Source organism: Carassius auratus, chromosome 13, assembly GCF_003368295.1.
Source record: "Carassius auratus strain Wakin chromosome 13, ASM336829v1, whole genome shotgun sequence".
NCBI lineage: Eukaryota > Metazoa > Chordata > Actinopteri > Cypriniformes > Cyprinidae > Carassius > Carassius auratus.
The window spans coordinates 20,517,113-20,544,827 of NC_039255.1; the positions used below are offsets into that span (position 1 = coordinate 20,517,113).

The window sequence follows — 27,715 nt, forward strand, 5'->3', positions numbered from 1 at the left end:
ACCATTGCAGTCAGTCATAAGATGAAGGGCGGGGCTCATGGGAATACGGGTGGGGAAAAGTAACGTCTTATTTGTGTCAGTGCTGAACTTCAAGGAAGTGTTGGATAATTTCAGCTAGGCACTCCACTGTTTCACCTGTCGAGCAACGATGGAGAAGTTGCGTCGTGTATTAAGTGGTCGAGAGCAAAATGAAGAAGCGGGACTTACATCACAGGTACATCAAGGAGAACGTGTGTTTGTTTGCAGTGTGTCTTCGTCTGTAATTGATAGGCCCCATAGAGTTTATGGAGTACTGTAAATTCACACATTTTTTACTTCTTTTGAGTTCTAACTTAGTAACGTTGCTATTTTACAATAGAGGTAGCAGATGTTAATAGCATTGTAATGGATGAATGCCATATTTATACAGCATGGTGCTCCCGTGTCCTTCAGATAATACTGGGAGTAAGTTAACGTTATGTTATTACCATTATGACCATGTTAAATATTAAAATCAACAACATGATATCACCAGTCTGTGTTATCAAAAACCATAGTAATACCACGGTGCAATTAAGTCATGAGAAATAGTCTACATAAGAAGAATGCTGTACTGTTGTGTTTTTTGTTTTGTTTTTTTCTGGTCTGTCTTCTGTATGTTTGCATATAATTGTTATGTGATAATGATATTTGTTAACATTGCTGATTTTACATGCTTCCTGAGATGAAGGATCATGTGAGGTAAGGTCATGACCTCCGGATGGTGTTTAGTTTCTGAAACTAGGCTTTAAGCACTGGTGCATACCTTACTTGTTTTTCCATTTAAAATAGCACTAGATGTAAATTATGTACAGTAGTGTCTTAAAGGGGTCATGTCATGAGGGATTACATTTTAAGTGATCCCTTTAAGATTAAAAGTTTATCATAATAAAATACTGTAAGCTCTACAGTGCTGTGATGTGTTGTTTTTCGTTATATATTACAGGTGCATCTCAATATATTAGAATGTCGTGGAAAAGTTCATTTATTTCATTAATTCAACTCAAATTGTGAAACTCCTGTATTAAATAAATGCAATGCATACAGACTAAAGTAGTTTAAGTCTTTGTTTTTGTTTTTTAAATTGTGATGGTTTTGGCTCACGTTTAACAACATTTATCTCAACAAATTATAATATGGTGACATGCTAATCAGCTAATCACCTCAAAACACCTGCAAAGGTTTCCTGAGCCTTCAAAATGGTCTCTCAGTTTGGTTCACTAGGCTACACACTCATGGGGAAGACTGCTGATCTGACAGTTGTCCAGAAGACAATCATTGACACCCATCACAAGTAGAGTAAGCAACAAACTTTCATTGCCAAAGAAGCTGTATGTTCACAGAGTGCTGTATGCAAGCATGTTTACAGAAAGTTGAGTGGAATGAAAAAGTGTGGAAGAAAAAGATGAACATCCAACCGAGAGAACCGCAGCCTTATGAGGATTGTCAAAAAATCGATTCAAGAATTTGAGTGAACTTCACAAGGAATGGACTGAGGCTGGGATCAAGGCATACAGACGTGTCAAGTAATTTGGCTACAGTTGTCGTATTCCTCTTGTTAAGCCACTCCAGAACCACAGACAATGTCAGAGGTGTCTTACCTGGGCTAAGGAGAAGAAGATCTGGACTGTTGTCATTGGTCCAAAGTCCTTCATGCTTCCTTCTGCTGACCAGCTTTTTAAAGATGCTGATTTCATTTTCCAGCAGGATTTGACACCTGCCCACACTGCCAAAAGCACCAAAAGTTGGTTAAATGGCCATGGTGTTGGTGTGCTTGACTGGACAGCAGAATCACCAGACCTGAACCCCAGAGAGAATCTTAAAATCATCACAATTAAAAGAACCAAAGACTTAAACTACTTCAGTCTGTGTGCATTGTATTTATTTAATACACAAGTTTCACATTTTGAGTTGAATTACTGAAATAAATGTACTTTTCCACAACATTCAAATTTATTGAGATGCACCTGTATTCCTCTGTAAATGACCAGCCATTCTGTTAATCTTAACTGTTTAGGCTGTAATGCATGATGGTCTTCAATCGTGTGAATGATAATATGGAGAAGCCAGAACAATAGTACATTTTCTTCTTGTCTTGTTCTTCCTGTGGGTATCTGCAGATATAAATCAGAGGCATTTCAATGAAACAAGTTTAAAGCATGAACTCTTGGTGTTTGTTCGAGGACCGTTATGAGCCATGTGACATCCTGTGATTCTTCTCCGTAGATCCTGGACAGCACAACACTCAGTTTTGGCACACGGGTGAAGTGGTTTGTCATTTGTTTCGCAGGAGGGGTCCTGTGCTCTATACTTGTGAGTTAATTTTCCTCATTATTTCCCCATGAAGCTCTTTATCTGTCAGCCACATTGACCTAGTCGATTTCTAAGACTTATGTGTTGTTAAGTTATTCTTTAAGACATAACTCACCACAGTGATGTCACTACCACAGACCTTGAGAGAGACAAGAATCATCACCGCCCCATCATAATGAGAAATGACCATAATGTTCCCCCCAATTTGATGTTTGAAAATATTTGACAGAAGTTTTAAGTTAACTTTATTTTTTTTTAAATAAATTATCATCCCAAATATTTGATTGTTGACTATTTAGTTTACCATACATTTATAACTTGCCATTTTTGATGGCCAAATTGTCGCCCCCAATTGTTTGATATTTGACAGTATATGTCATAAGAAGTATTAAAAGTTAGTGATTTGCACTCGTCAATGTCAAAATGATTGAGAGGGCCAATCAAATCAAAGAAGGTGGGCTTCATTACTCACAGAAACTGCAAATTCCAGCTGTCTATTAGTGTTTTTTTTTTTTTTGTTTTTTTTTTATCAGCGAAAGAGTGAGGGGTAAGATGAAAGTAGTTAACAACATTCTTTTATTTTATTTTTTTATTTTTCAAAGTTTTGAATTGGAAACCTAAGTGATTTGTGTCATTCAATTGAATGTGATGACACTAGAAGGATTTTTCCATTAATGTTATATTAAAAATATTATTTTGAAAACAATTAAAAGCCTATTTTTGTTTTTCACAGTTATATCATCTTCCTTTCTCTTTATTCTTCTAAATCCATTTAAAATCTTAATTTTCTTTAATTATTTCAATCAATCAATCAATCAATCAATCACCTTTATTTATATAGTGCTTTAAACAAAATACATTGCGCCAAAGCACTGAACAACATTCATTTGGAAAACAGTGTCTCAATAATGCAAAATGATAGTTAAAGGCAGTTCATCATTGAATTCAGTTATGTAATCTCTGTTCAGTTGAAATAGTGTCTGTTTTAATTTGCAATCAAGTCAATGATATCGCTGTAGATGAAGTGAATTTCAAATAGAAACGCCACTCCCACTGGGTTATTTACATCAACCCCTAAAAAAACACCCCTCATAACCACGTCATGTTCATGGTGTGGTTATGGCTTTGGTTCACCCAAAATAAATTATATTTTCTCACCCTCATTATATTATTTAGACTAATCGGCTAATCGTCCCATAAAACACATTCAAACTTAGTCAATTTTAAAAGTGCAATGAGACCAAGCACCATTGATGTCACATAAGCTCTCGCAATGCAGTGAATATAGACTAATATATGCACAGTTTGAATATACTTGATCGTACAGGATATTTGAGAAGTTTTAACCTAATAAGAAATAATAGGTTCAATTTCAGTTTCTCAGTAAAAAAGGTAATTGACAGCAAAACTGTTGCTTGTTGCAGTGCAATACATGTGAATGACCACATGATCACAGATGGGTGACTTGGCCGCCCTAATAACGTCACCCTGTTCCTCTTCCCCCTCCCAGTTGATTTCAGTTGGTGTGTGGTTCAGTTGGCCACAGCAGAGTGATAACACTTTACTGATAACACTTACAGCAGCGGCCATGAAGTATGCATGTGTAGACTGCTGTACGTTATACCAGGGATTATATATATATATTTACTCAGAAATCCTTTAAAAACGACATTGACACCAGTTTCTAGACTAGTCATGCAGACATGGTTAAACAAGTTAGTTCTAATAAAAGCTCTAGCTTCATTTAGCATACTGTGTGTGTGTGTGTGTGTGTGTGTGTGTGTGTGTGTACTTGTTTTTCTATTCTGGTGGGGACTTAAACCTGAATACACACAGACTCATGGGGACTCGTGTCACGGTGGGGACCTAAATTGAGGTCCCCACGGGTAAACAAGCTAATAAATTACACAGAATGAAGTTTCTTGAAAATCTAAAAATGCATAAAGTTTCCTGTGAGGGTTAGGTTTAGGGATAGGGTTGGTGTAGGGCGATCGAATATACGGTCTGTACAGTATAAAAACCATTACACCTATGGAGAGTCCCCACAAGGATAGCTGACCAGACGTGTGTGTGTGTGTGTGTGTGTGTGTGATATTTTGTTATCGAATGCAACAATATTCATACTGTTGTAACTTGTAAGTGTAATTAAATTCCAAACACTGTTTAGGGCCACTGTATATTTTATTTAGCGCAAAGGCTTTGTAACACCACTAGGTGGCAGAACTGTTTAATTTGTTCATGTACAATCTCTGAAATTGATAGTGGATGAACCAGAATGATTTTGTTACATCATAGACATGTTGTTTCAGAGAAATGTTTGAAAATTGATGAACAAGCCTCTACATCTTCTGTAACAGGGAACTGCGCTCCTCTTCTTACCTAAAGCTGGTGTTAAATTGTTCGCTTTATTCTACACCCTTGGAAATATCGCAGCACTTTCAAGGTAAGTGTAATTATGGCTGATTTTGTGGTATTGATGTCGACTGCCTCTTTTTTTTATTGCAAAATGTAACTATATTATCACCCAGCTGTTTATTTTAATTTTGTATATAAACAGTACAGACCAAATGTGTGACTCTACAATTTTCTTAGTCATGAAAATAAAGAAAACTCTTTGAATGAGAAGGTGTGTCCAAACTTTTGGTCTGTACTCTATATAATATATTAGTACATGTGCATAAATACAAATCTCAAAAGGAAATAACAACTGCTTGATTGCTTGTATCATCTGTATTAAAAAAAAATATATATATATATATATATATATATATATATATATATATATATATATATATATATATATATATATATATATATAGTCCTATTGTATTAGAAAATTATCTAAGTTATATGAGAGCCCAGCTCTAGTCTTCTAAATGTAGCCTAATGTACCCCAGGGGTGTCCAGTCCCGCTCCTGAAGGTCCACTGTCCTGCATTCACATGTTAGAAAGGAATCCGCTTCAAACCACTTGAAACACTGCAGGAAAATGCATCCCAAATCCATTTTGTTTTGCTCATGTGTGACCCGGATCATTTAGTTTCATGACGGTGTGACCAGAACAGACCACGATCAGAATCTGATCTTTCTGATTCTGATTTGGGACGTTTCCATATGTGGTACTGAATCTGATTCAACCACAGTCTGAATGATCATAGTACAATAATTCATGGTGACGGACTCTAGATCGACATAAGTCATAATTCCCCGCTGACGGGTTAGCGTTAGTTCTTTGGTCACTCAGTGAGCATGACGACGGTTGTCAGGGTAGAGGCTGTTGTTTGTGACCGCTCTAGAGTCACAGCTCTATATAGCCATCTAAAAGAAAATGAGAAATGAGGCTTTGCCAAATAATTGGAATGAAATGTTACATTTAATATTTAAACTTATTTCAGTTAACGTTTATTTTTAATAAAGTTGTAATTTAATTTTGTTTTGTTGTTCTCTTGTGCATGAAGGTCAGTTAAGCAATTTGATGTTGGCCACATTTAATAATAATGTGAACATCCATCCGGATCTAAGCAATACATCAGAATTGAGCTCTAGTGCTTGGCGTGTGTGTGACTTGTTCTATGTTACGATTTTCTTTGTTCTTCATTTTATTACTAACATTGTTTTTTACAAAACAGTAGTTACCCTGAATATGTATTCTGAAAGCACTATATAAAGAAATCTGACATTTGGATATTATTGTATGTTTTATATTGTATGGATTTGGCAGACACAGATCTGTTTTCCTGATGTGCTTGTATTGCTCAGGCAGCTATAGAAGCTGTTTTTTTTATTTTATTTATTGATTTATTTATTGTCATTTATGTTTTCATATTGTGAGAGCAGAAGACCAAATCCTCAACTCTCACTCATCACCCAAGTGGCCTCCGTTGTCCTTAATGGACCCGGACTTCAGGAATTTGTTAATGTCTTTGTTCATGTCAGTTGAAGGCATGATTGCAGTGTTAATTTTGACACGAAATTTTAATTTAGTTTTAGTCTTAGTCTTTTGACTATAATTCTTTTTAGTTTTAGTCAAGTTTTAGTCATCTGATTTGTTTTAATTTTAGTCTTATTTTAGTCGACTAAAATTGCTTGGTATTTTAGTCGACTAAAATTGCTTGGTATTTTAGTCGACTAAAATAAGACTAAAATCAATAACAGATTTACTAGACAATTTTTTACAACTGGTATAGGAAACAAACTTAACCAAAATATATAAAACACAAATTCAACTTTATTTCAACACAACTGTGTCTTTATTTCGATTCAAAAGCTTTTATGCAGCAGCAAACACTGTCATGATAATGTAAACAATAACTAGCTGCCAATTGACCATCAATAAAAGAAAAATAAAGTTAGGTCCAGGACCTTAAAGTTTACAGCTGAGCTGAACAATAAGTGCATACATTTAAAGTAAATATTTAATAAGTTGGCAGCTAGGTGGATAAAAAAAGTAACAAGATTTTATAAGGTATTCATTTGTCTAGCAATATTGTATGTTTTAAATACTACAATATTGCTAGATTTGTATGTATAATGATAGGATGTGAACATTCATGTTTCACATGACTAATATAGAAATATTTGTGATATTGTCAACAAGTAGAACATTATAAAATATACTAAACATTAGTATTAATCAAATGTATTTATCATGATATTACGTATTAGTATTGTGCTCGCATCTAATTTGAAGAAGGGGCTATTTTACAGTACTTTTCAGTTCGTAATATTTAATGCTACAACATCTACGCACTGCACTATTCCAATTTTGCTTAGCTCAATAAACAAAAGAACATCGTTGTGAAATTACATTTGAGAAAATGTCCGGGTGGCTCGTCTGTAAATGTCTTTTCAAATTGGTTGTGTTCTTGCCACGAATGAGCGCTCTGCGTGCTTTACACTTTGTTTTGTTTTGTTCGTCGTCAAACGTGAAGTGAGCTGTGGACATTTTGTCGCTCTTTTAGACAGTAGGGACTTTAAGCAACAGCTGCGAATGGAACGGCTACGGCGACCGGAAGTTGGCCGTCACACCGCTGTAGCCAAGAACGTAAAAGTCACTAAGCAACGGTAAAACAGAACAGCGCAACGCAGCATTAATTCATTTATTGAGATCCAAAAAAATATATAATTTAAAAAAGCAAGAGAAGGATTGCTTTTGGCGTTAAATGACAATCTTTTGTCAGAAGAGGAGTTTTTAATATTGTATGATGTAAATAAGTCTAAAAACATAACATTTATTTACCTAACCTCTCACGTTGTAGCGACTCTGGCAAATCAGCTGTTCTCCCGTAGTAGACCGTTAAATTAGAACGTCACAAAGTAGCAGTTAAATTCGCGCAGGCGCAATAAAACGCCAGAATGGCGTTGCCGTTCAACCAGAGGCTGTTGCTTAAAGTCCCTATCACCTCTTCGAATGCCGACTTCCCGGGAGCTCATAAAAACTGAAAACCTTCGCTTCACGTCTCAATAAGTCAGGCTCTGATTGGTTCTCTTCTCTCATGCAGTCTGTTCTGTTTTGCCGGTTCTTTTGCTCATTCCTCGCATCTCTCCCGTCTGCCGATTTGATTTTCGTCACAGTCTATTTTCGTCTCGTCCTTTATTCGTTGACGATAATGTCAATCAATTTAGTCATAGTTTTAGTCTCCATCAGTGCCTTCTATTTTAGTTTTCGTTTCGTTTTCGTCAGCAAAAATATATTCGTGACGAAAATAATGACGAAAATATTTAGTCAACGAAATTAACACTGCATGATTGCAGAAAGAGGCTGACGTGATTAGTTGTCTAAAGCCGTGCAGTTAGTGTGCTTTCATAACGTTGTGCTTGGTCAATGCACCGGCTCAGAGGATGGCTCTGTTTCAAGTTGTCAAAGTCTTGTAACTTCTCTTCACAAATGTTCTCTGGCTCCCATTGACATGCATTGTCTTGTAAGTAGGGCTCAGAAGTTTGTTCTCCTCCTCTTACAGTGTTGTTGGGTTGCCATGTGGGGCGAGATGTTCTGTCCTCAAAGACTGAAACAGGTCTGTCTGGTTCTCTGAAATCACCAGCAGGCTGAACAGTAATCGAGACGATATTTTAAATGGATGATGAATTTTCTCTGCACGGTCTAGTATTTAATCAGCTGATGTTTCATTTTTCAGTGAGTAGTGTGCAGGTGTTATTAACTTTTATTACCTACAGGAAAGATATAAAGCACTGAGAGAGAATCCTGGGCCCTCATTTATCAACATCACGTATGCACAGATTTGTGCGTAATGAGTGTGCAAGAACAGTTTCACGCAAAGTGTGGGATCTACCAACTTCTACTTAAACATAGTAATGTGTGTTAATATAAGCACAACTCTGAGCATGCTTACACTGAGAATCTAGTGGCAGATGGCGATACTACAAAAAGAAAGTGCCTCTGCATGTTTCCTGTGTAACTTTAATTGCCATGATTTATAAATGGAGGTATTGTCACCATATATAGTTTATTGGAGGTGTTTCTGAATGCAAATGACCATGAATGAGCTTGGTGCTTCTGAACATGGGATTCATCAACAATGATTACTTAATGGTGTGCGTAAGAACCGCATACGGACATTTGATAGATATGGATGTTTTTGTACTTGCATTCTAAATTTAAGTCGTAGGACAAAATATAGAAACATATGCATTGTTGATAAACGAGGGCCCAGGTCTTCTTGTGAGTTATGAGTTGAGAAGTTAATCAAGGCCAGATGATTTCTTCATGATAGTTCATGGCCGCTGTCAGAAGTTATTTCATGAACAAAAATATACACATAATGCATTTAATTTAGATTAATTAAATTATACTTTTTTTAGACTATACTAGACAAAACTAAATATATTTTTGCTTATATAGTAAAAGCATCTTGATTTAAGAATGTTTAGATATTTTAATTAGAAATAAGACAAAAACGGTAAGAAGGCTTTTTTTTGGTTGTTTTTTGTTTTGTGCAATGCAGGGAAGTCATTTGAAATGTAGCTATATAAAGTGTCAAACCATGCGCTGTGCAGAGAACACGTTTTCAAAGAGCGCACCGATCTGTTTAGTGAGAGCACAGAATGGCTTCTCAGTCAGTAAAAATATGTAAAAGAATTTCCCCTTTGGGTGTAAATTATGTGTAATGTTGATAGAATTCCAGAAAAGCATGACATTGCTGTGTCATAGAAGGCTTGTGGTCACTTATTTCCAATCATGATGCAGGAACCAGGAAGAGACCCAGTTAGTAACCAGGGCACTGAGATGGAAAAATGACCCAGAAGAATTCCCCTGGAATTTTCCAAGACTGCGCCTCTGCATATCCGCTGACTGCTTTTAACTTGTGTGAGAAATCATTAAACTGAGCCATTCGGCCTCTTCAGTAAAGATTTGATCAGGTTTGATTAGTAACCAGACTCTGTCCTCAACCACAGACTTGTCCTGACAGAGCAGATGTTAGGTCTTTAGAGTGAAGGGTCATGCTGTCTGGGTTACCCGCTTTAAATTCACACAACATTGCTTCTGGTCATGGTAGCGATTTGGAAACCTACTGGCGTGACATATTAGGTAGCAGGTAGATTCGGGAAACCTCGTTTAAAGACCTAGACTGATGCAGATCATGAGGTTTATTTGCAACTCAGCATTTACATTCAGAAGACCTGTTGATCTGAACTGAGCTGTAGTTATTGGATTAAGACCATGATGTATGTTTATTATGAAACATTGCGTTCTCTTCTTCCCAATATAGTAATAAGAATGATGTTTAATTTGTTTCATTCGTTTTTGCCATTTAGCTTGAAGTAACTAGGTTAGAGGACAAGCAAGTGAGCAAGCCCTTTTTTCTTCTTTAGACTGTTCGACCATGTTTGGAAATGTCAGGTTCTGTCCGCCCTCAATGCCTGCTCTCGTAGGAGAGAGGATGACATCATGGCTGGCTCATGCATTAGTGTTTGTGTGATCTAATGAGTGTCCTGGTTAGGGTTGCTTGAGTAATGCAGGGGAGATGCTTCAGTCTCCTGGGGCGGGATCACAGCCTGTCTCCATCATTGTGATGCTTACTGATTTTGCTGATGTCTCAGAATAAATTAATAAATCTTTATAGATTTAGGAATTATGCTAATTGGTGCCTTTGGTGTCTTCCACCAAAGTGGATGTTGAGTTTTTCTTTTTTTCTCAAAACAGCAAGTTCAGGGGCCCTATCATAGACACGGCACAAGGTGCGGCGCAAGTGTTTTTGCTAGTTTCAGCCCGACGCGGTTCTCATTTTCTTGTCCTGCACTGCGTTGTTTAAATAGCTAATGCATTTGCATCCATTTGTTTGCTCATGTGCTGGTCTGAAAACTAGATGTGTCCAGATGCATTGCTGGCGGGTTGCTATTTTGAGGAACTGAAAATAGACCAACTCAAACCTGGTCTAAATTCTGGCGCAATGTTTTTTCTTTATGTAAAGAGTGCGTTAGTATAGGCGGGTCCACAACGCATGTACACGCTGCTTATTAAACACACAGGGACACACAGCAGCACACAAACATGCTTTTCTTTGCGCTTGCTAATTCCACTGTGTACATTTCAAATCTGTCATGGTGGCACGATCGCAACTGACTCTTGAATAGGAGATGAGACTCTGATTGGTTTGTTGCATGTTACGCCCAAAAAATACCCATTACTCACTAAAAGAATAGGGACAACCCATTAAATATCCGTATTAAATATCCGTTCTTTGTGTACTATAGAATTGACTTTTACCAGTAAACTTTTACCTAGTTGAAATCCGTATATAAATAATGTTTGCATAAAAATTGGAATATCATCAAGATATCTCTTTGCTGCTTGATTAATGACTGATTAATGCACCTGTAATGGAGTAATGGATACTGTGCCTTGTGAATTGATCTGATTCTGTTTCCCTCTTTTTCCCAGCACCTGTTTCCTGATGGGCCCTTTCAAACAGCTGAAGCGAATGTTTGAGCCCACCAGGCTTTTAGCCACCATTATGATGCTGGTAAGAAAGAGCCTCTGTGTTAGCACTGGACAGCTAATGACAAAAGACATTTTGGAAAGGCGAATTTAACATTGTAGCAGAACCGGTTGACTCATCCTTATTAGATGCTCTTTTTACCTGGTCATTATATTAGACAACAAAATGTTAAACCAGGTGGAATGTATTTAGGAAAAAAATGCAAACATTTTAAAACATTTTACAAGAAGTTTAAATCAAAGTGTTAATAATTGACTTGTGGCAGACACCATATTTCAAAGTCATAATAAAAAAATAGACAGAATATTGATGTAGTTGCGTTAAATTAATGCGACATTACAGATATGCACATGCAGGCTAGTAGGACAGAAGGAGTGCTTTAGCCTTTTACTGTCACAAATCTGGAAGCTCTTAAAGGGACTACGAGGCATTAAGAGATTGTAAGGACTGCTGTAGTAATCCAGAGAAATCACAGCCACTCAGTGTGACACTTTCCCCCGTAATCTGTGTTTGGTCTGAATCTGTTCACACTTGCTCAAGCACAGCACGATGTGAAGCTTGTTGTAACCAGACTGTCAAATGATCGTTATGTGTTTCTGTGCAGGCGTATGATGAGCACCTTCTTATGATATTTGTTTATGATTGCAGTTGTCATTAAAGATTTAAAATATGGAGTGAACAGGAGTTATTAAGTACTCTGGATTATTGCCAACTATAAAAAGAACATTGGGTGTTTAACACTATATAAATATCATATACATAGTCTATATTTCTCTTTTTCACATTCTATGTTCCTACTCTATTCTCGGATATATAGATATACATGGTCTATATTTCTATTTTTGTAGTCTATATTCGTACTACTTCAGCATAGTTTTTATTATTATGTTTCTTACATTGTGTGTATAGTTTGTGTATGTGTGTGTATAGTTTTGGCATTCATTGTGGACAGCAAAGTAAGAGATTCATTGCTGAGGGAAACTTGTTTTCCACACTTGGGTATATGACAATAAACACTTAGAATCCTTGAATTATCTGGATTAATCCCAGATTGTTGATCTCACCAGCTGTTAAGAGGTTTATTGTTTCCATGCATATACAAGCATAAACCTCTATGGAAGTTCTTTGTGAAATGCCTCATGTTTATTTGACCACAGTTTCTTAACCCATGTGTGCTTTTTTTTCCCAGCTATTCCTTGTGCTGACTTTATGTGCAGTGTTTTGGGTAAGCTTCCTCACAACAGGTATTGCTGATACTTGAAAAAAATGTACATTATTCATATTTTATTGCTCTTTGTTTCCCTGCAGTGGAACAAAAGAGGCCTGGCAATCATCTTCTGTATTTTGCAATTTTTGGCCATGACATGGTAGGTGATAGATTGTCAATCATCTTTTAAAAATAATAATAAGAAAACGTTTATAAGATTTATTTTATTTTGTATCTTTGTTAAAAATGTATCTTACTCTTAGTAACTTCATTTTAGTACTCATGTTCAGTACATGTTAAAAATGGTTTCTAAAAGATTTTTAAAGTAATTTTTTTTCTGCTGTTATTGAGTAGAATTGAAAGTACTATAACTAGAAAAATAAGTTTGTCATGTCATGATAATGTGATAAATCTTGATATTAGTGTCTGTACATCTCTACATGTGTGTTATGACAGTTATCCTGAAATTTAACCCGTAGGTCAAATGCTAAATTACTCTAGCAGCTACAGACCTGAGCACTTTTGGTCTTGCTGTGCCCAGGGCACCTAAAAAAACAAAACAAAAAAACAATTAGCAGCTCGCTCTGCTCTTTCCTGGTTCCCTGCTGCCTGGGCATCTCTACTGGTGTAGGCTTATAAACTGTTAATTAAACTGTGCATGCAGTTTGTCATCAGTGACTGCCTGCTGAGTTAGAGGCAGGAGCTTGAGTCTTTGGCAAGGTGAGGAAGTGGACCAAAAATAGATGCATGATCAGGGTGACTGAAGAGACTAATGAGAGATTACTGTAGGTAGAGTATCATCGGTGTAACTGGTGGAAGATGGTGTGCATTAAGACTAAGAAAACATTCAGTCAAGAATCTAACTAAGAAATACATGCAAGCATTTTTTTGTTATGATGGATAGTGTACTGATGTATGTCAGCACAGTTCACACAGAAGCCAGCTTCCTTTTGGTCATTGCGGTGAATCCATGTGAACTACTTGAACCTGCTGACTGTGGAAATATTTTGTCCTTATGCAGAATCCCCAATCACATTGAATCTATTGAAATTACTGAATTATGCTCAAAATATTTAGTAAAACAGTGGTAAATATCTTTACATTTAGGAACCCAAACTGTTATTACTCTTTCGCACATAATACAGTCGGCACTCTTTGTGGCAAGGAATGAAATGATACCTTAAATTGTGTCTTGTGTTATTTCTGTTCTAAGCAATCAAACTATTTTTATCTGCCGGGCGTTAAAACACTGAAATATATACTGACCTACAGTACAGACCAAAAGTTTGGACACACCTTCTCATTCAAACAGTTTTCTTTATTTTCATGATTATGAAAATTGTAGATTCACACTGAAGGCATCAAAACTATGAATTAACACATGTGGAATTATATACATAACAAACAAGTGTGAAACAACTGAAAATGTCATATTGTAGGTTCTTCGAAGTAGCCACCTTCTGCTTTGATTACTGCTTTGCACACTCTTGGCTTTCTCTTGATGAGCTTCAAGAGGTAGTCTCCTGAAATGGTCTTCCAACAGCCTTGAAGGAGTTCCCCGAGAGATGCTTAGCACTTGTTGGCCCTTTTGCCTTCTGTCTGCGCTCCAGCTCACCCCTAAACCATCTGGACTGGGTTCAGGTCCGGTGACTGTGGAGGCCAGGTCATCTGGTGCAGCACCCCATCACTCTCCTTCTTGGTCAAATAGCCCTTGATGCCTTCAGTGTGACTCTACAATTTTCATAATCATGAAAATACAGAAAACTCTTTGAGTGAGAAGGTGTGTCCAAACTTTTGGTCTGTACTGTATACTGAAGGAAGGCCATATCTAGAGACTATAATAGAGAATCCACCCTAGCAACTGCATAGGAAAGCTTTGGCAACCCCCCCAAACCACGAGCGCCCTAGCAGCCACCCAGAACCACCTAGCAGTGTCCCAGCAGCCAACAAAGAGACTTTAGCAACCAGACAAAATGCCTTGGCAGCTCTCAGAACCTGTTTGCAATGCCTAGGCAACAACACAGATTTCATTTTATTAAAGGACATGTGAAAGCTGCTTATCTATTTCACTTTAATGATTGGCGCTGCTAACAGTAATGTGCCATTGATCAGTGTCACAGTGTGGAACATCAGCATCATCAGCTCAAGCACATTAAGATCACGAGCTCAGCTATATCTTTCCCCCTAGCTGAAAGTTTGCAAACACTTGTAGTTACGAGAGGGAGCTATTAAAGGCTACTCACTGCTCAAGAATGATAGGTAGAGACGGGCAGATGGGCAGTGTTCCCGTGCCACTAAAGCAGCTAAGCAGAAGTGGGCAGCAAAAATAATCTGATCCTCTAAGCGTGTCTTGATCCCTTCACTTGGCCACGAGCAAGCACACAGGTGCTGAACCAGGTGGATGGGGCTTCCCACTTCACTATGCAACGACCTCTGCGAGACAAGACAGGAATGTTGTGTGTTTGTGGAGTGATTTCTATTTGCAACACTTCACCTACATGTCTAACTTCATATGCGTTCCACACACATGGGTTCTCTCTGTTAGAACTAGAACAGAAAAGTTCTTCAAAGCAAAATTTAGATGTTGGTTTGACAAAGCTTTGCCTGAAAGTTTAAGAAAAGTTTTGAAAAGCATTGAACTTTGAAGGTTATGTAATATTTTACACAGCATTTCTGGTTTGATAGATGATCGTCAGATGAACAGAGAGGACTGTGTGTGTGTGTGTGTGTGTGTGTGTGTGTGTGTGTGTGTGTGTGTGTGTGTGTGTGTGTGTGTGTGTGTGTGTGTGTGTGTGTGTGTGTGTGTGTGTGTTTGTGTGTGTGTGTGTGTGTGTGTTTGTGTGTGTGTGTGTGTGTGTGTGTGTGTGAGAGAGAGAGAGAAGATGGCCATTTAACAGGTCCTGGCTGCCCAGTATTTAACACGTCAGTGGGTCAGATTTTATTGGCCATGTAATTGGCGTCAGTCTTACTCTGACAGGAGTCACTCTGGCAACCACTTTACATGAATGAAGAGAGAGTACTGGGAAAACTGCAGGGAGGATTCCTTGATGCTAGACATTTCTGAGAAGCTTTCAGTACATTAGCATTTCATTTGAAGTCAGTTGTGTGTAACAAATTCGTAATCAGTTTTTCAATCATTTGTAACATGGGGCTTATTTTTCAGATATTTTTTTAGGCTGTATATACTTTATACTTTGTATTGTTCTATATTTTGTTGTACTTCATGTCTCATATATATACATATACATATATATATTAGTGCTGGGCAACGATTAATCACATGATTGTCTGTGATTAATCGCATTGTCATGCACAAAACTAATAATGCATTAAAAAGTAGTGTAGTAGTGTAAAGTAGTTTTATTTAATAGTACTGCTATACGAACAAAAGTGCAATAACATTTGGTTTGCAAACACTAAACAAATAAGGTGCTTTTTTTACAGCAGTATTCCTTTTACATCGTAGCAGTTATAATATTTCTTGTAAATCTTATCTCTTAACATTAAATAATTAAATTAAATATACAACTAAAATAATAAAATAATTATCGGCGTAAATCTATATATATATATACATATATATATATATATATATATATATATATATATATATATATATATATATATATATATATATATATATATATATATTGGGTGAATTGCCCTAATGTAGGACATTTTTGCATTTCAGATGTCTGTGACATATTGCGATGTGTAGGCAAAACATTAAATCCACACCTAATACCATTTCAGAAACCCCAGGATGTGTCCTAAATAAATCAAAAGAGAAAATCCGGATAATACAATCATAAAAGAAATGATAGACATATTAGTGCTCTTAATGCAAGTCGTCTGAGAAAATCTGCAGCTTCCTAATGTGGAACAGATGTGTTCCTAATGTGGGGCACTTATAAGGCTATGATAAAAGGCCAAAATCATTTAATAAGCACATTAGGCCAAAAAGTAGCAGGTTTGTTTTGTATAAAATGAATGTAAACTTAATATCAAATTTGTCAAAACTCTATGTCATTGACCTTTGGGTGGTCTTCACACAATGTGCTTCCAGTGTGATGATTCCTCCATCCTCATTTTGACTGTACATTTGAGATGGATACATTTTGATCATTTGACACAACAACTTTGGTAACCCAGAGTTTCACTGGAATTCATGTATTTATAGGGGAGCTACAAGCAAGAAACCTTAAGAGTCCCACATTAGGCAGTGTCCCACTTTAAGGCAATTCACCCTATGGCAATTATATATATAAATATATATATTTTGTATGTTTCTCTTATGGCTTCAGACGTTTGTTCTATTTGAACGTAAGTGCCCTGTGAAGTGGACATCACAGGATATTCCTCCATGATTCCATGAGTTTGAAGCAAACGTGTATGTTCCAATCAAAGTGCATTGAAGTGTGCGAGACATGAATATAAATAGTATTTATTTACAGAGTTATGTGATGTCACACGTGTCTGTGTGTGAAGATGTTGCACAGCGCAAATATATGAATGAATGTTCTGAAGCGAAGTAAACATCAACAGATTAAACCCTGCTCAGGGAGTAGGGAGCAATGAACACTGTGTAGGGAGGGACTATGTCAAGTTCATGCACGGAGCTCACTTCTAACGAGCTGATTATCTGAATTAATCAAAAGTGAAGGAATTTACAGATGTTATATGATACAAAATATTACTAAAATACATTATATTTCTATTTGTAATACGTTAACTTTCTATTCACCAAAGAAGCCTGAAAAAAGTATAAGTTTCTACAGAAATAAGCAGCACAACTGCTCTCATGATGATTATAATGATAAGAAATCATCTTCAGCACTAAATCATCCTTTTTAGAAATAACAAATATTATTTAATCATTATTTAATTATTTAATATTTCTATTATTTAATCTTTTTTTTTTCTTTACTGTACTTTTGGTCAAATAAATGTAGCCTTGGGTGAGCATAAAAGAAAACACACTTAAACTCACTATGAAAGCATGTCTACTATTATTACATAATTTCATTACTATAATAACAAGCTGTAACTGGCATCTGTGACGTACATATGGATTTGTCCTTTTTTTATTATTATTTTTTTTGCATCTGCTAAGCTTTTAATGGGACATCAGGTATTAACACTGTGTGTTTGTGTGTTTTTAGGTACAGCATCTCCTACATTCCATTTGCACGGTAAGTAAATGCCTCTGTAATTTTTGAAAATACTGTGTGCAGAAACCAAAATAATATGATGAATGTTAGTTGGCTTAGTTCATTTAGCAAATAGATATTTCCTTCAGTTATTTTTACCCTTAATTATGGCCATTGAAATGTAATGTAGAAGCTTTTACTTTCACTGTTCATTTTATTTCATCTTATTTCATCTTTAATTTAATAGCATTTTAGAGTTGCTCCATTGCACAATGTTTTTTACTGTAATAATGCAAGGAACCACTCATACATAAATCTTTTAACAGCAATTAACTTATTTTCTGAAATATGTCATATTTTTTTATCACTTGAATCATGCTACGAGTTATATTCCAAAGCCACAAATATAGTGCAGTTAACCTCAAGCAAGCAAAATAAGCACAATGTATGCTCACATTTATATTGATGCAGAATGAGAGAGACACGTACAGGATGCTAGTTTCCCTTTTCATTTAAAATAAAGGTGTGTATGCAATAGTTGTTTATAGTGAATGTCCTTATAATCAGGGCTTGAAAACAGAAAAAAAAACCAATTGTTTCACTCGAAGCAGAATCAATATGTTAACGTTTCTGTTCTGCGTTCCTCTGATATTATTACCATTACGAAACCGGTTCGGGTGGAATAAATACCGGTTAATAACGTTATTTTTTTAAAAACAATATTATTTGCCTATAATTTGCCTAATAATAATAATATAATAATAATAATAATAACAAAGTATAGCGTCAAATGAAAACGGCAGCTTCCGGGAAATTTGAGAAGTATTCAATTAACAGTATTTAGAAAAGAACAAGAATTACAAATATAAGAAACTATAGCAATATTAACGACAAACCAAAAGTAATTAATTTAGGCTAAAATGAAACGGATACCAACGTTGGGTCTCTCATTCGATACAAAATCAAATGTTACCTTATTTACAATGTATTTGAATGCCAAATTATTATAAAAATAGCCTAGCTATATTTACAGTGTTTATTATAGCCTACTATAATATATATATATATAATATAGCGCATCTATCTGAGCATGATGGTGTCCAATGACTCCGGCGAGCAGAGCTTCTCAATGTTGGGAATAATCAAAGGAGAGCTGCATGCTCAGGCTCATGATGCACCAATGGCGTGAAAAAAAAGGCCTTTTTTGCGCTGCGTCTTCAGGCCGAATTTGGTCTTAATCCGGCCCTGAAGGTGGTGCATTGCCATTGAGACTTGCCTATGATGAGTCCACAGCTGAGTGTCAGGTATTGGTAAGGGAGGAACTCAGGTGCAGACAGGATTTAACTCAACACAGGATTTATTATACAAAAAGGGAAAACAAAAACCCACGAGGGGGAAAACAATAGCTAGGGAAAAGACTAAATAACAAAACAAGACTGGGCAGACAAGATAAAGACACTTAACACTAACTATAAACAAACACTCACGGAAATACAAAACACTTGAGGAACAATCACAATTCTTAGGGAACAAATCTCAATGACAATGAACCGACGCAAGACAGAGCACACTAGGAGATCTAAATAGGGGTACTAATCAAGACACGACAGGTGTTACAGATAGGACAATCAAGACACGACTAGGTTAACAAGGGGGGCGGGGCAAGGGAACGAGACAACACAAGCACATGGCCCAAAGACAAGGCCATGCGCTTGTACACAAAACAAGGGTCTGTCATGATCCTGCCTCAAGACTAGGAAAAATCAAGGACACGAGGGCAGGATCATGACAGAACCCCTCCCTTAAGGAGCGGCTTCCAGACGCTCCTCAAGGGAACATCAAACACGGGACATGACTGACTGGGACACAGACACAAACCAACAAGACATGACTAATAATAACAAAGGCAAACATGAAAACACAATGGCAGGGTTAGGGTGACATAACAAAAAAAACAAACAGGGAAGGGGAGGAGGCGGGAGTACAAAGTTCATGGGGGTCAGACCAGGGTGGGTGGGAGGGGTAGGGATCTTAGAAGGACAGGACGAAGGCTGACGACGGGGGGTACGGGCAGGTCTGGGTGGTGAGGGGCGGGGAGGGTTCTCGGGATAACTGACAGGAGCAGACACAGGACGCGGGGCAACACTTACGGGACGCGGGGCAACATCAACAGGACGAGGGGCGACTACATCTACAGGGCACGGGGCGACTACATCTACAGGGCACGGGGCGACTACATCTACAGGGCACGGGGAGACGACAGGGCACGGGGAGACGACAGGACACGGGGAGACGACAGGACACGGGGATACAACATCTACTGGACACGGGGATACAACATCTACTGGACACGGGGATACAACATCTACTGGACACGGGGCCACATCAACAGGACACGGGGCCACATCAACAGGACACGGGGCCACATCAACAGGACACGGGGAGACAACGGCTGGACACTTAGGACTTCTGGGGACAGGGTCAGGGGACAAAACAGGACTGACGGGGACTTCTAGGATTTGGACAAGACGGGACAAATAATCAGAAAAGGCTTTAGCAGCAAGGATAATAGGCATCTCCTTATGAGAAGAGACCGACTGTACAAGAGTCTTTGCTGCAGAGTCGGCCGCGGCTCTCTCCTCCGCTCTCACGACTGCAGCTCTCCTCTTTGCCGGCTCGGGCACGCCCACCGCTGCTGGCTCGGGCACGCCCACCGCTGCTGGCTCGGGCACGCCCACCGCTGCTGGCTCGGGCACGCCAGCTCTCTCCGCTGCTGGCACGGGCACGCCAGCTCTCTCCGCTGCTGGCACGGGCACGCCAGCTCTCTCCGCTGCTGGCACGGGCACGCCAGCTCTCTCCGCTGCTGGCACGGGCACGCCAGCTCTCTCCGCTGCTGGCACGGGCACGCCAGCTCTCTCCGCTGCTGGCACGGGCACGCCAGCTCTCTCCGCTGCTGGCACGGGCACGCCAGCTCTCTCCGCTGCTGGCACGGGCACGCTCACCGCTGCTGGCTCGGGAGGAGACAGGGTCACAGGACCGGCAGGCCCCTTCTTCTTCCTCTTCCTCCTCGGGCGCGGTGCAGAGGCTACAGCTGGGTCAGAGGCGGGTTGGGGGAGTTTGGTCCCGGACAGGGCAGACTCGGACGCCGAAGACTCTGAAGCCGACTCCCATGAAAACCGTCTCCCTCGCTTGTTGGGGAGACTGAAGGTAGTGGGAGGTGCCTCAGGACTCTGGGGGGGACTTGCCTGATCCCCCAGGGTTTCCACGGCCAGGACACGACCCTCTGGGACCGTGGGCAGCTGGGTAGGTGGGGACCTCTGGGGCTCCTCCTCTCGCCCGCTCGCTCCGGAACGACCTCCCCTGGTCCCCCGGAACACCACAAGGCGAGAGCCCTCAAAACAATCACGCTGGCTGGCTGATGCCATCCAGCATTGCCTCCTGTCTGCTGAGTTCCTTTGTGGTCGGTTCATTCTGTCAGGTAATGGTAAGGGAGGAACTCAGGTGCAGACAGGATTTAACTCAACACAGGATTTATTATACAAAAAGGGAAAACAAAAACCCACGAGGGGGAAAACAATAGCTAGGGAAAAGACTAAATAACAAAACAAGACTGGGCAGACAAGATAAAGACACTTAACACTAACTATAAACAAACACTCACGGAAATACAAAACACTTCTTGAGGAACAATCACAATTCTTAGGGAACAAATCTCAATGACAATGAACCGACGCAAGACAGAGCACACTAGGAGATCTAAATAGGGGTACTAATCAAGACACGACAGGTGTTACAGATAGGACAATCAAGACACGACTAGGTTAACAAGGGGGGCGGGGCAAGGGAACGAGACAACACAAGCACATGGCCCAAAGACAAGGCCATGCGCTTGTACACAAAACAAGGGTCTGTCATGATCCTGCCTCAAGACTAGGAAAAATCAAGGACACGAGGGCAGGATCATGACACTGAGGGGACATTTCACTCGTTGGCTTCAGCATCACATTTGCATATGCCGTCCTGCTGGAATTCGTGATTGGTTGACAGCAAATTTCAAATATTAAACAGAACGATAAAATAACGTCATTAACCGGTTAATGGCCATTTAAAATTTTCGATTTTGTTCAGAACTATACAATTTGATTTCGTTTCTGGTTCTGTTCCTGTCAAAATTTCGTTTGTTTCCGGTTTTCGTTTTCGTTCCTTGAACCAGTTCAGAGCCCTTCTTATAATCTTCGTTTAATCCAAATGATGATGCAACAGAAGTTCTCTCTCTCTCTCTCTCTCTCTCTCTCTCTCTCTCTCTCTCTCTCTCTCTCTCCTTACTGTCAAGTAACTTTAGTTACTTGTGCATTGTTTTACTTACTTGCATTTTGACATATCCGATTGGACAACAAACTTTACAGTGAATGTTTAACATCATGTTAATTGCATACATGCACTTCATAGACATCCTTAATCTCTAATAACTCCATTCTACTCTGTGTGTTCTCCAAGAGTTTCTTTGTTTGGTCACAGCGTTGTTCACACAGTTATTGTAGTCCTGCAGCTAGTTAAGCATGATAATATAGCCAGGCTTGTGTGGGCTCTAACTGAGATGTGCGACACAGGTAAGCCGTGTGATGAGTCGAACTAGATTAGCTGAAATGCCAGTTTAAATTCCAGTTAAATTCAGTAGAAGCAATAAGTTTTTCTCCACATGGCAGCGTGTCAGATTGTGACACCCTCTCTCAGTTCATGTTTGTTGGGTGGGATTGGGTTGTGTACACATGGGGAGCTGAATTCCCTGAATGAAAATGTGTTGTTATTTACTCATGGCCTTCAACATATGGCACTAATCCCCAGTTGAAGCACTGCTCTCCCAGCGCCATGCAGAAGGCTCCTCATCATGAGCCAAGTAAATGTATTTATCTGATACATTAACAAAGATGTGTAAGAGACATTTTGCTTATCCAGATCTGTTTCTTTGTTGGGGCTCTTTGTGAGAACCTACACTCTTTTAGGAAAAAAGCTGTCATTGGGGCAGTACCTTTCAAAAGGTTCACTTTAAGTACCTTTTATGTACTAATATGTGCACTTTAGGTACTAATGTGTACCTTTAAGGAACCAGTATAGACACTTGTGTCTACAAAGGTTTACATTGTGTAAAGGTACCACCCCACGGACAGCTTTTGTTTTTGTCTGAGAGTGTACTGAGACTCATTAAAGAACGTGTGGTCTCAGTTGTTGAAAGTGTGTTGTATCTTAGTTAATTTGCAGTTGAAAATTATTGTCAATCGTTTATAAATCATTTGTATTAGCCTGCTTGTCATGACCCTTAAAGGGATAGGAGTATACAGGGAGTAAAAATTGGAGAATAGTTCATCTAAAGTGCAAATTCTGTCATGGTCTGCTCACTTTTATTATTTTATTATTTTCTTCGGAACACTAAGAGAGGAGATTTGGAAAAATGTTTGTGTTGCTTTTTTCCATATAGTCAAGTGAATAGGCTGTCAAGCTCCAAAACAGCCTGAATAAAAGCACCATACATGTACCATTAAAGGTGCTGTATGTTATAGTTTTTTCTGTACTGAAGTAGTCTCAGCCTCAGATGTCCGTTGGCTGAATGTCTGTTGCATATGGGACACAAAAGTGGAAACACTTTAAGAGTTTCGAAGTCGTCATCGGATTTGTTTGTATCATACAGGATTTCCAGGAGACGTGTGTGTTGCGTTCTTTAACGTTCTGCCTGGAAACAAAGATGTCGTGCCGCCAAATCCCCTCACGAAAAAAGAAAGCCATCGTGTTTACAACTGTGACGACGAGCGATTTTCAAAAGTATGTGAAATATTTAAAGTTCACGGTATAGAATCTTTAAAATACGTCAGAGAGTTGTACGCATCGGTCTGTTATTATGGCGACATTTCCACACCCCGAAACGTGACTCTGAAACGAAATGAACTGTGACTGATTGTTTGACATGTCGCTCAAACGGCCTCGTTGTCTGCCGTGGATTCCAGACCTTAAGTCCTCAGTCTGCACGTCTGTCAATGCGAGACTAGTACTAAACCATATACTAAACCAAAAATACTGTTGCATGTTTCCTAAATATCCACAAAGGATTTAGTTCACCTGCTTGTTTCTCTGAAAAACAATGCTAGAGCCAGTTATTCTACTTTGAAATGTGCGTTCCATGTCATAATGTCTGTTTTAGTTTAGATCTGTGTGATCCCGCCCAATTTACCCAATAGTATTTCAACACCTTGGGGTTGCCAGCTGGTGGAAAACACAGCCATAGAAGAGAGCGTCAGAGATGATAGAGTCAGAGATGGCAGATTCTGCCCAACCTAAAAAGCCTCAGCATCCATCTAAAAAGCACTTGAGGCAAATTAAAATCTGGATAAATTAATTATTCATCTCACAGTTTAGGGCTTGTCGCTTTCCACTGTCAGTTGCGCTCATTCCTGTTAGGTGTCCTCAATCTGGTAACTCATCGGCTCTAAGGAGAAAGGGTAGAGACAAACAATTATTTTTATTATTATTTGGATTGCTGTACCCATTTATACCCATTACACCTTTAGAGTAGGGCAACTTCAGCGAAGAGGAAATGGAGAAGGGCAGCATGGACATCTAAAAAAAAAATCCCTTTTTGTGTTCCACTGAATGACATGAGAGTGAGTAAATTACAACAGAAGGCAAGAAGAAGGATAATGTGGTGAAGAAAACTGCAGGTGAAAATCATAAAAGACATGGGACAAAACAAATAAAAAAACATCTAGCCCGTGATAAACAACAGGCATCGTAAACAAGTCACAGCACACAGAGCATTCGAGAGGCTTTGACTGGAATTGGATATCCAAACAGAAACTAATTTTTATAACATATAGTATCTCTTGCTGAACCCGACACCCCCCTCCTTCCCTGCCAGAGGTGCTGGTGTGTGTTTCTGATGGATTCTGACAGCCAGGACGCCCCATCCCCCACCAACCTTACTCCCTTCCCACTTCAGAAAACAATTCCTCCTGAATGATTCCCTCTGTGTTCCACCTGCTGCGCTAGCTTCATTCAAAGACCGAACCCTGGACTGCTCTCTCCATTTATCTGGAGATGGTTCATCTACACCATTGTTTCATTGTTGATTGTTTTCCTAGAAATAGCCTCAGCTTTCATCAAGCTCAGTAATGCTGTTGTTGAGTGGCTTGGGGCTCGTTTCATTGTGTTTCTACTGGATTAGCATAGGCTCCACGTCATCAGCTGTTTATCCCACTGATCTTTGTTTTCAACATCGGGCTGTGCACATGTTTTTTCATGAGCATGCTGCATATCCACAATCTAATATCGTGATGATTATAATGCGCTTTTTATTTGGCCATTAAGGTTCTTAAAGATCATGTCATTAGATTAGATTGACTTCCCTTCTTTGTCTCTCAAGTATGAGTGTGTTAAGATGTTAAATCGTATTTTAAACAGTTTCCCCTCATCTTGTTGGAACCATGTATTACTTTATTTCTTCTGTGAATCATTAAAGGAGTTTTTTTTTTAGTTTTATAGTTTATATTATAGTGAATTATAAATGGTCAGTTAAAGTTTAAGTTATTTTGCTGTTTTTATCATTTGTATTATTTATGTCATTATATATATATATATATATATATATATATATATATATATATATATATATATATGTATGTGTGTGTGTGTGTGTGTGTGTGTGTGTATGTATGTATGTGTGTGTCTTGGCAACTAGCTAAATTAAAATAAAAAACTTTTTCTATTTAATTTTTTACATTTCAGTTCAAATTTATTTTATTTCAAGCAATAACAAATGTTTATATTGTAATATTTACTTATGAGATACTGAAAATATTAGGAGATAAATATTATATTATTAATATGGAGCTAATGTTGCATTAAACATCTTGGCAACAATACAGTATAGGCCAGCTTGAAATAATGGTTCCCTCAATAAAAATAAATAAATTATATATATATATATATATATATATATATATATATATATATATATATATATATATATATATATATATATATATATATATGAAATCAAAAAGCTTTTTTTAGCTTTATAGTCCTAACATTTACCCCTCCTTTTCTGTATTCTCCTTGTGTATAACAACAACACATTTATATTTGTGGGAATAATATGCTTACAATAATCCCTTAATGTATCTGCTTTTGTATTAGCCCAAAATGTGTTTTGCGTTCTGGTCATTAAGTTCTGGCTTATTCAGCTTTTTTGAGGAAATCCGTTGGTTGTGCTGGAGAGCCGGGGTTTCCGTTGCTTCGATATTTCATCAGAACGCAGGGGGAGTTAATCATCATTTATTTATGTGCTGTATGTGCAGTGCTTTTAAGGCTAAACACTAAACCGTCTCCTGATCGTGATGCGGTGTGGGTGCGTGTAACGCAGGAGGGATGAGGAACAGATCTGCAGACGTTCGTCAATCTCCCTCCTCATTCTGTCCTTCTTTTCTCTCTATGATTCTCTACTCTTTTAACCTTGACTGTTTTAACGCCTCCTCCACTTTCTGTGAATTTTGAGCTTGACAAAGTCTGCATAGCAACACGTTTAGAGAGGGTGACAGAGGCGGAGGAGAGCGGAGAAAGGGTGGAGGCTGAGACGAGGAAGGCACCGTGACCTTGTTCTGCTGTTGCCTTGGAGACCGTGATGGTTACCTCATCTCTTAGCTCCACATCAGGACTGGGCCACATCGCTAAAAATATTTTTCAGCCTAATAAAACCATCTCAGCATTTATTATGTATTTGCTGTTTTTTCCCAAGAAGTCAGGACCATAATTTTCAACCAAAAAATAATAATGAATTAATAATAAATAAATAAATAAATCTGAAACCCAAAGCATCAAAAAATTGTAAAACAGCTCTTAAAAAATGTTAACAAATTAACTGTATTTAACTTTATTACATTAATTATCAATGAGCAACACATTTGTTTCAGTATTTATTAATCATTGTTACCATTAGTTAATAAAACAACTAACATTTATTGTTAGTTGATGTAAGCTCAGATTCATTAAATAATATTAACTGATACAGCTTTTGATTTTGATATTTATAAATATTGAAATTAACATTTACATAATTGAGTGCGATAAAGATAATAAGATAACTGATAAATGGATATTATTATATTAACAAATGTAGCCTTATTGTAAAGTGATACCACCAAATGGTATTTAGGAAAATTGCTGATTTAAAAGAAAAAATCATTACAGTCATCAAGATCTAGGGGGTCAGTTATGCGATGGTTTCCCGCCCAAACAAAATCAAATATGTAAGAGCTCTGCCCAACGACAACAAAGAAACAATCGTTCAAAACAAGCGTTTTTTTTTTTTTTTTTTTTTTTTTTCGTTTTTCATAACAAAGAATTAAACTGAACGTTAAGGCAATAAAGCGCATTAATGTGGAGCTATCGGGTTATTTGGGATTAAGTATGGTTTTCATCATCAGTATTTTCATTATCCATCTGTTTCTCTGGATTTCGCTGTGAGCCTCCCGTCCGTATGTAATAGCCTACTCTTTATTGAGCTGCCAGCTGTAAACATCCATGTCTTTTTGTTTTCACAGGGATGCTGTTATGAAGTGTTTCACCACCTGTTTGAGCTGAATCTGACGATCGTCCTGAATACTAAACGTCAAAAACGGATCTCCAAACCACACTGTTTTCAGTTACCTTAAAATAACATTTCCTCTTGTCTTAATATAATAATTTTAAAAAAGAATTGTGTGATATTAAGAGTATGTGTAATATTTGCATTTATTGCAAGCCTTACCAGTTTTTTATTTTTTTTTATTTTGTTTGTTTGTTTGTTTTTTTGTCTGTGGCGGATAAATGCTTAATAGAGAATATACTGCCAGTTAAATCTGAGTGAAAACAAGGGTCTTGTTATAACATGTGACGTTTATAAATGAACTCAATTACTACACTGTTCACTTTTGTACAGGAAAAAAAATGCATTTCTACCAAATATATTAACTAAAAATGGGAGAAAAGCCTTTTCGTATGATACAGTACCATGCACCAAATAAATAAATGCAGTAGCCTACTCAA

At 38.1% G+C, this 27,715-nt stretch overlaps 1 protein-coding gene across 1 annotated transcript; it reads left to right on the forward strand.

Moving 5' to 3' along the window:
- Positions 1-35: 35 nt before the first annotated feature.
- LOC113113005 (vesicle transport protein SFT2A-like) lies at positions 36-27,715 on the forward strand. Its single transcript, XM_026279088.1, has 8 exons — positions 36-214; positions 2,245-2,331; positions 4,689-4,774; positions 11,230-11,311; positions 12,477-12,512; positions 12,596-12,654; positions 17,657-17,686; positions 27,232-27,715. The coding sequence occupies exons 1-8, from the start codon at positions 149-151 to the stop codon at positions 27,269-27,271; spliced, it is 486 nt and encodes a 161-aa protein (XP_026134873.1). The 5' UTR covers positions 36-148; the 3' UTR covers positions 27,272-27,715.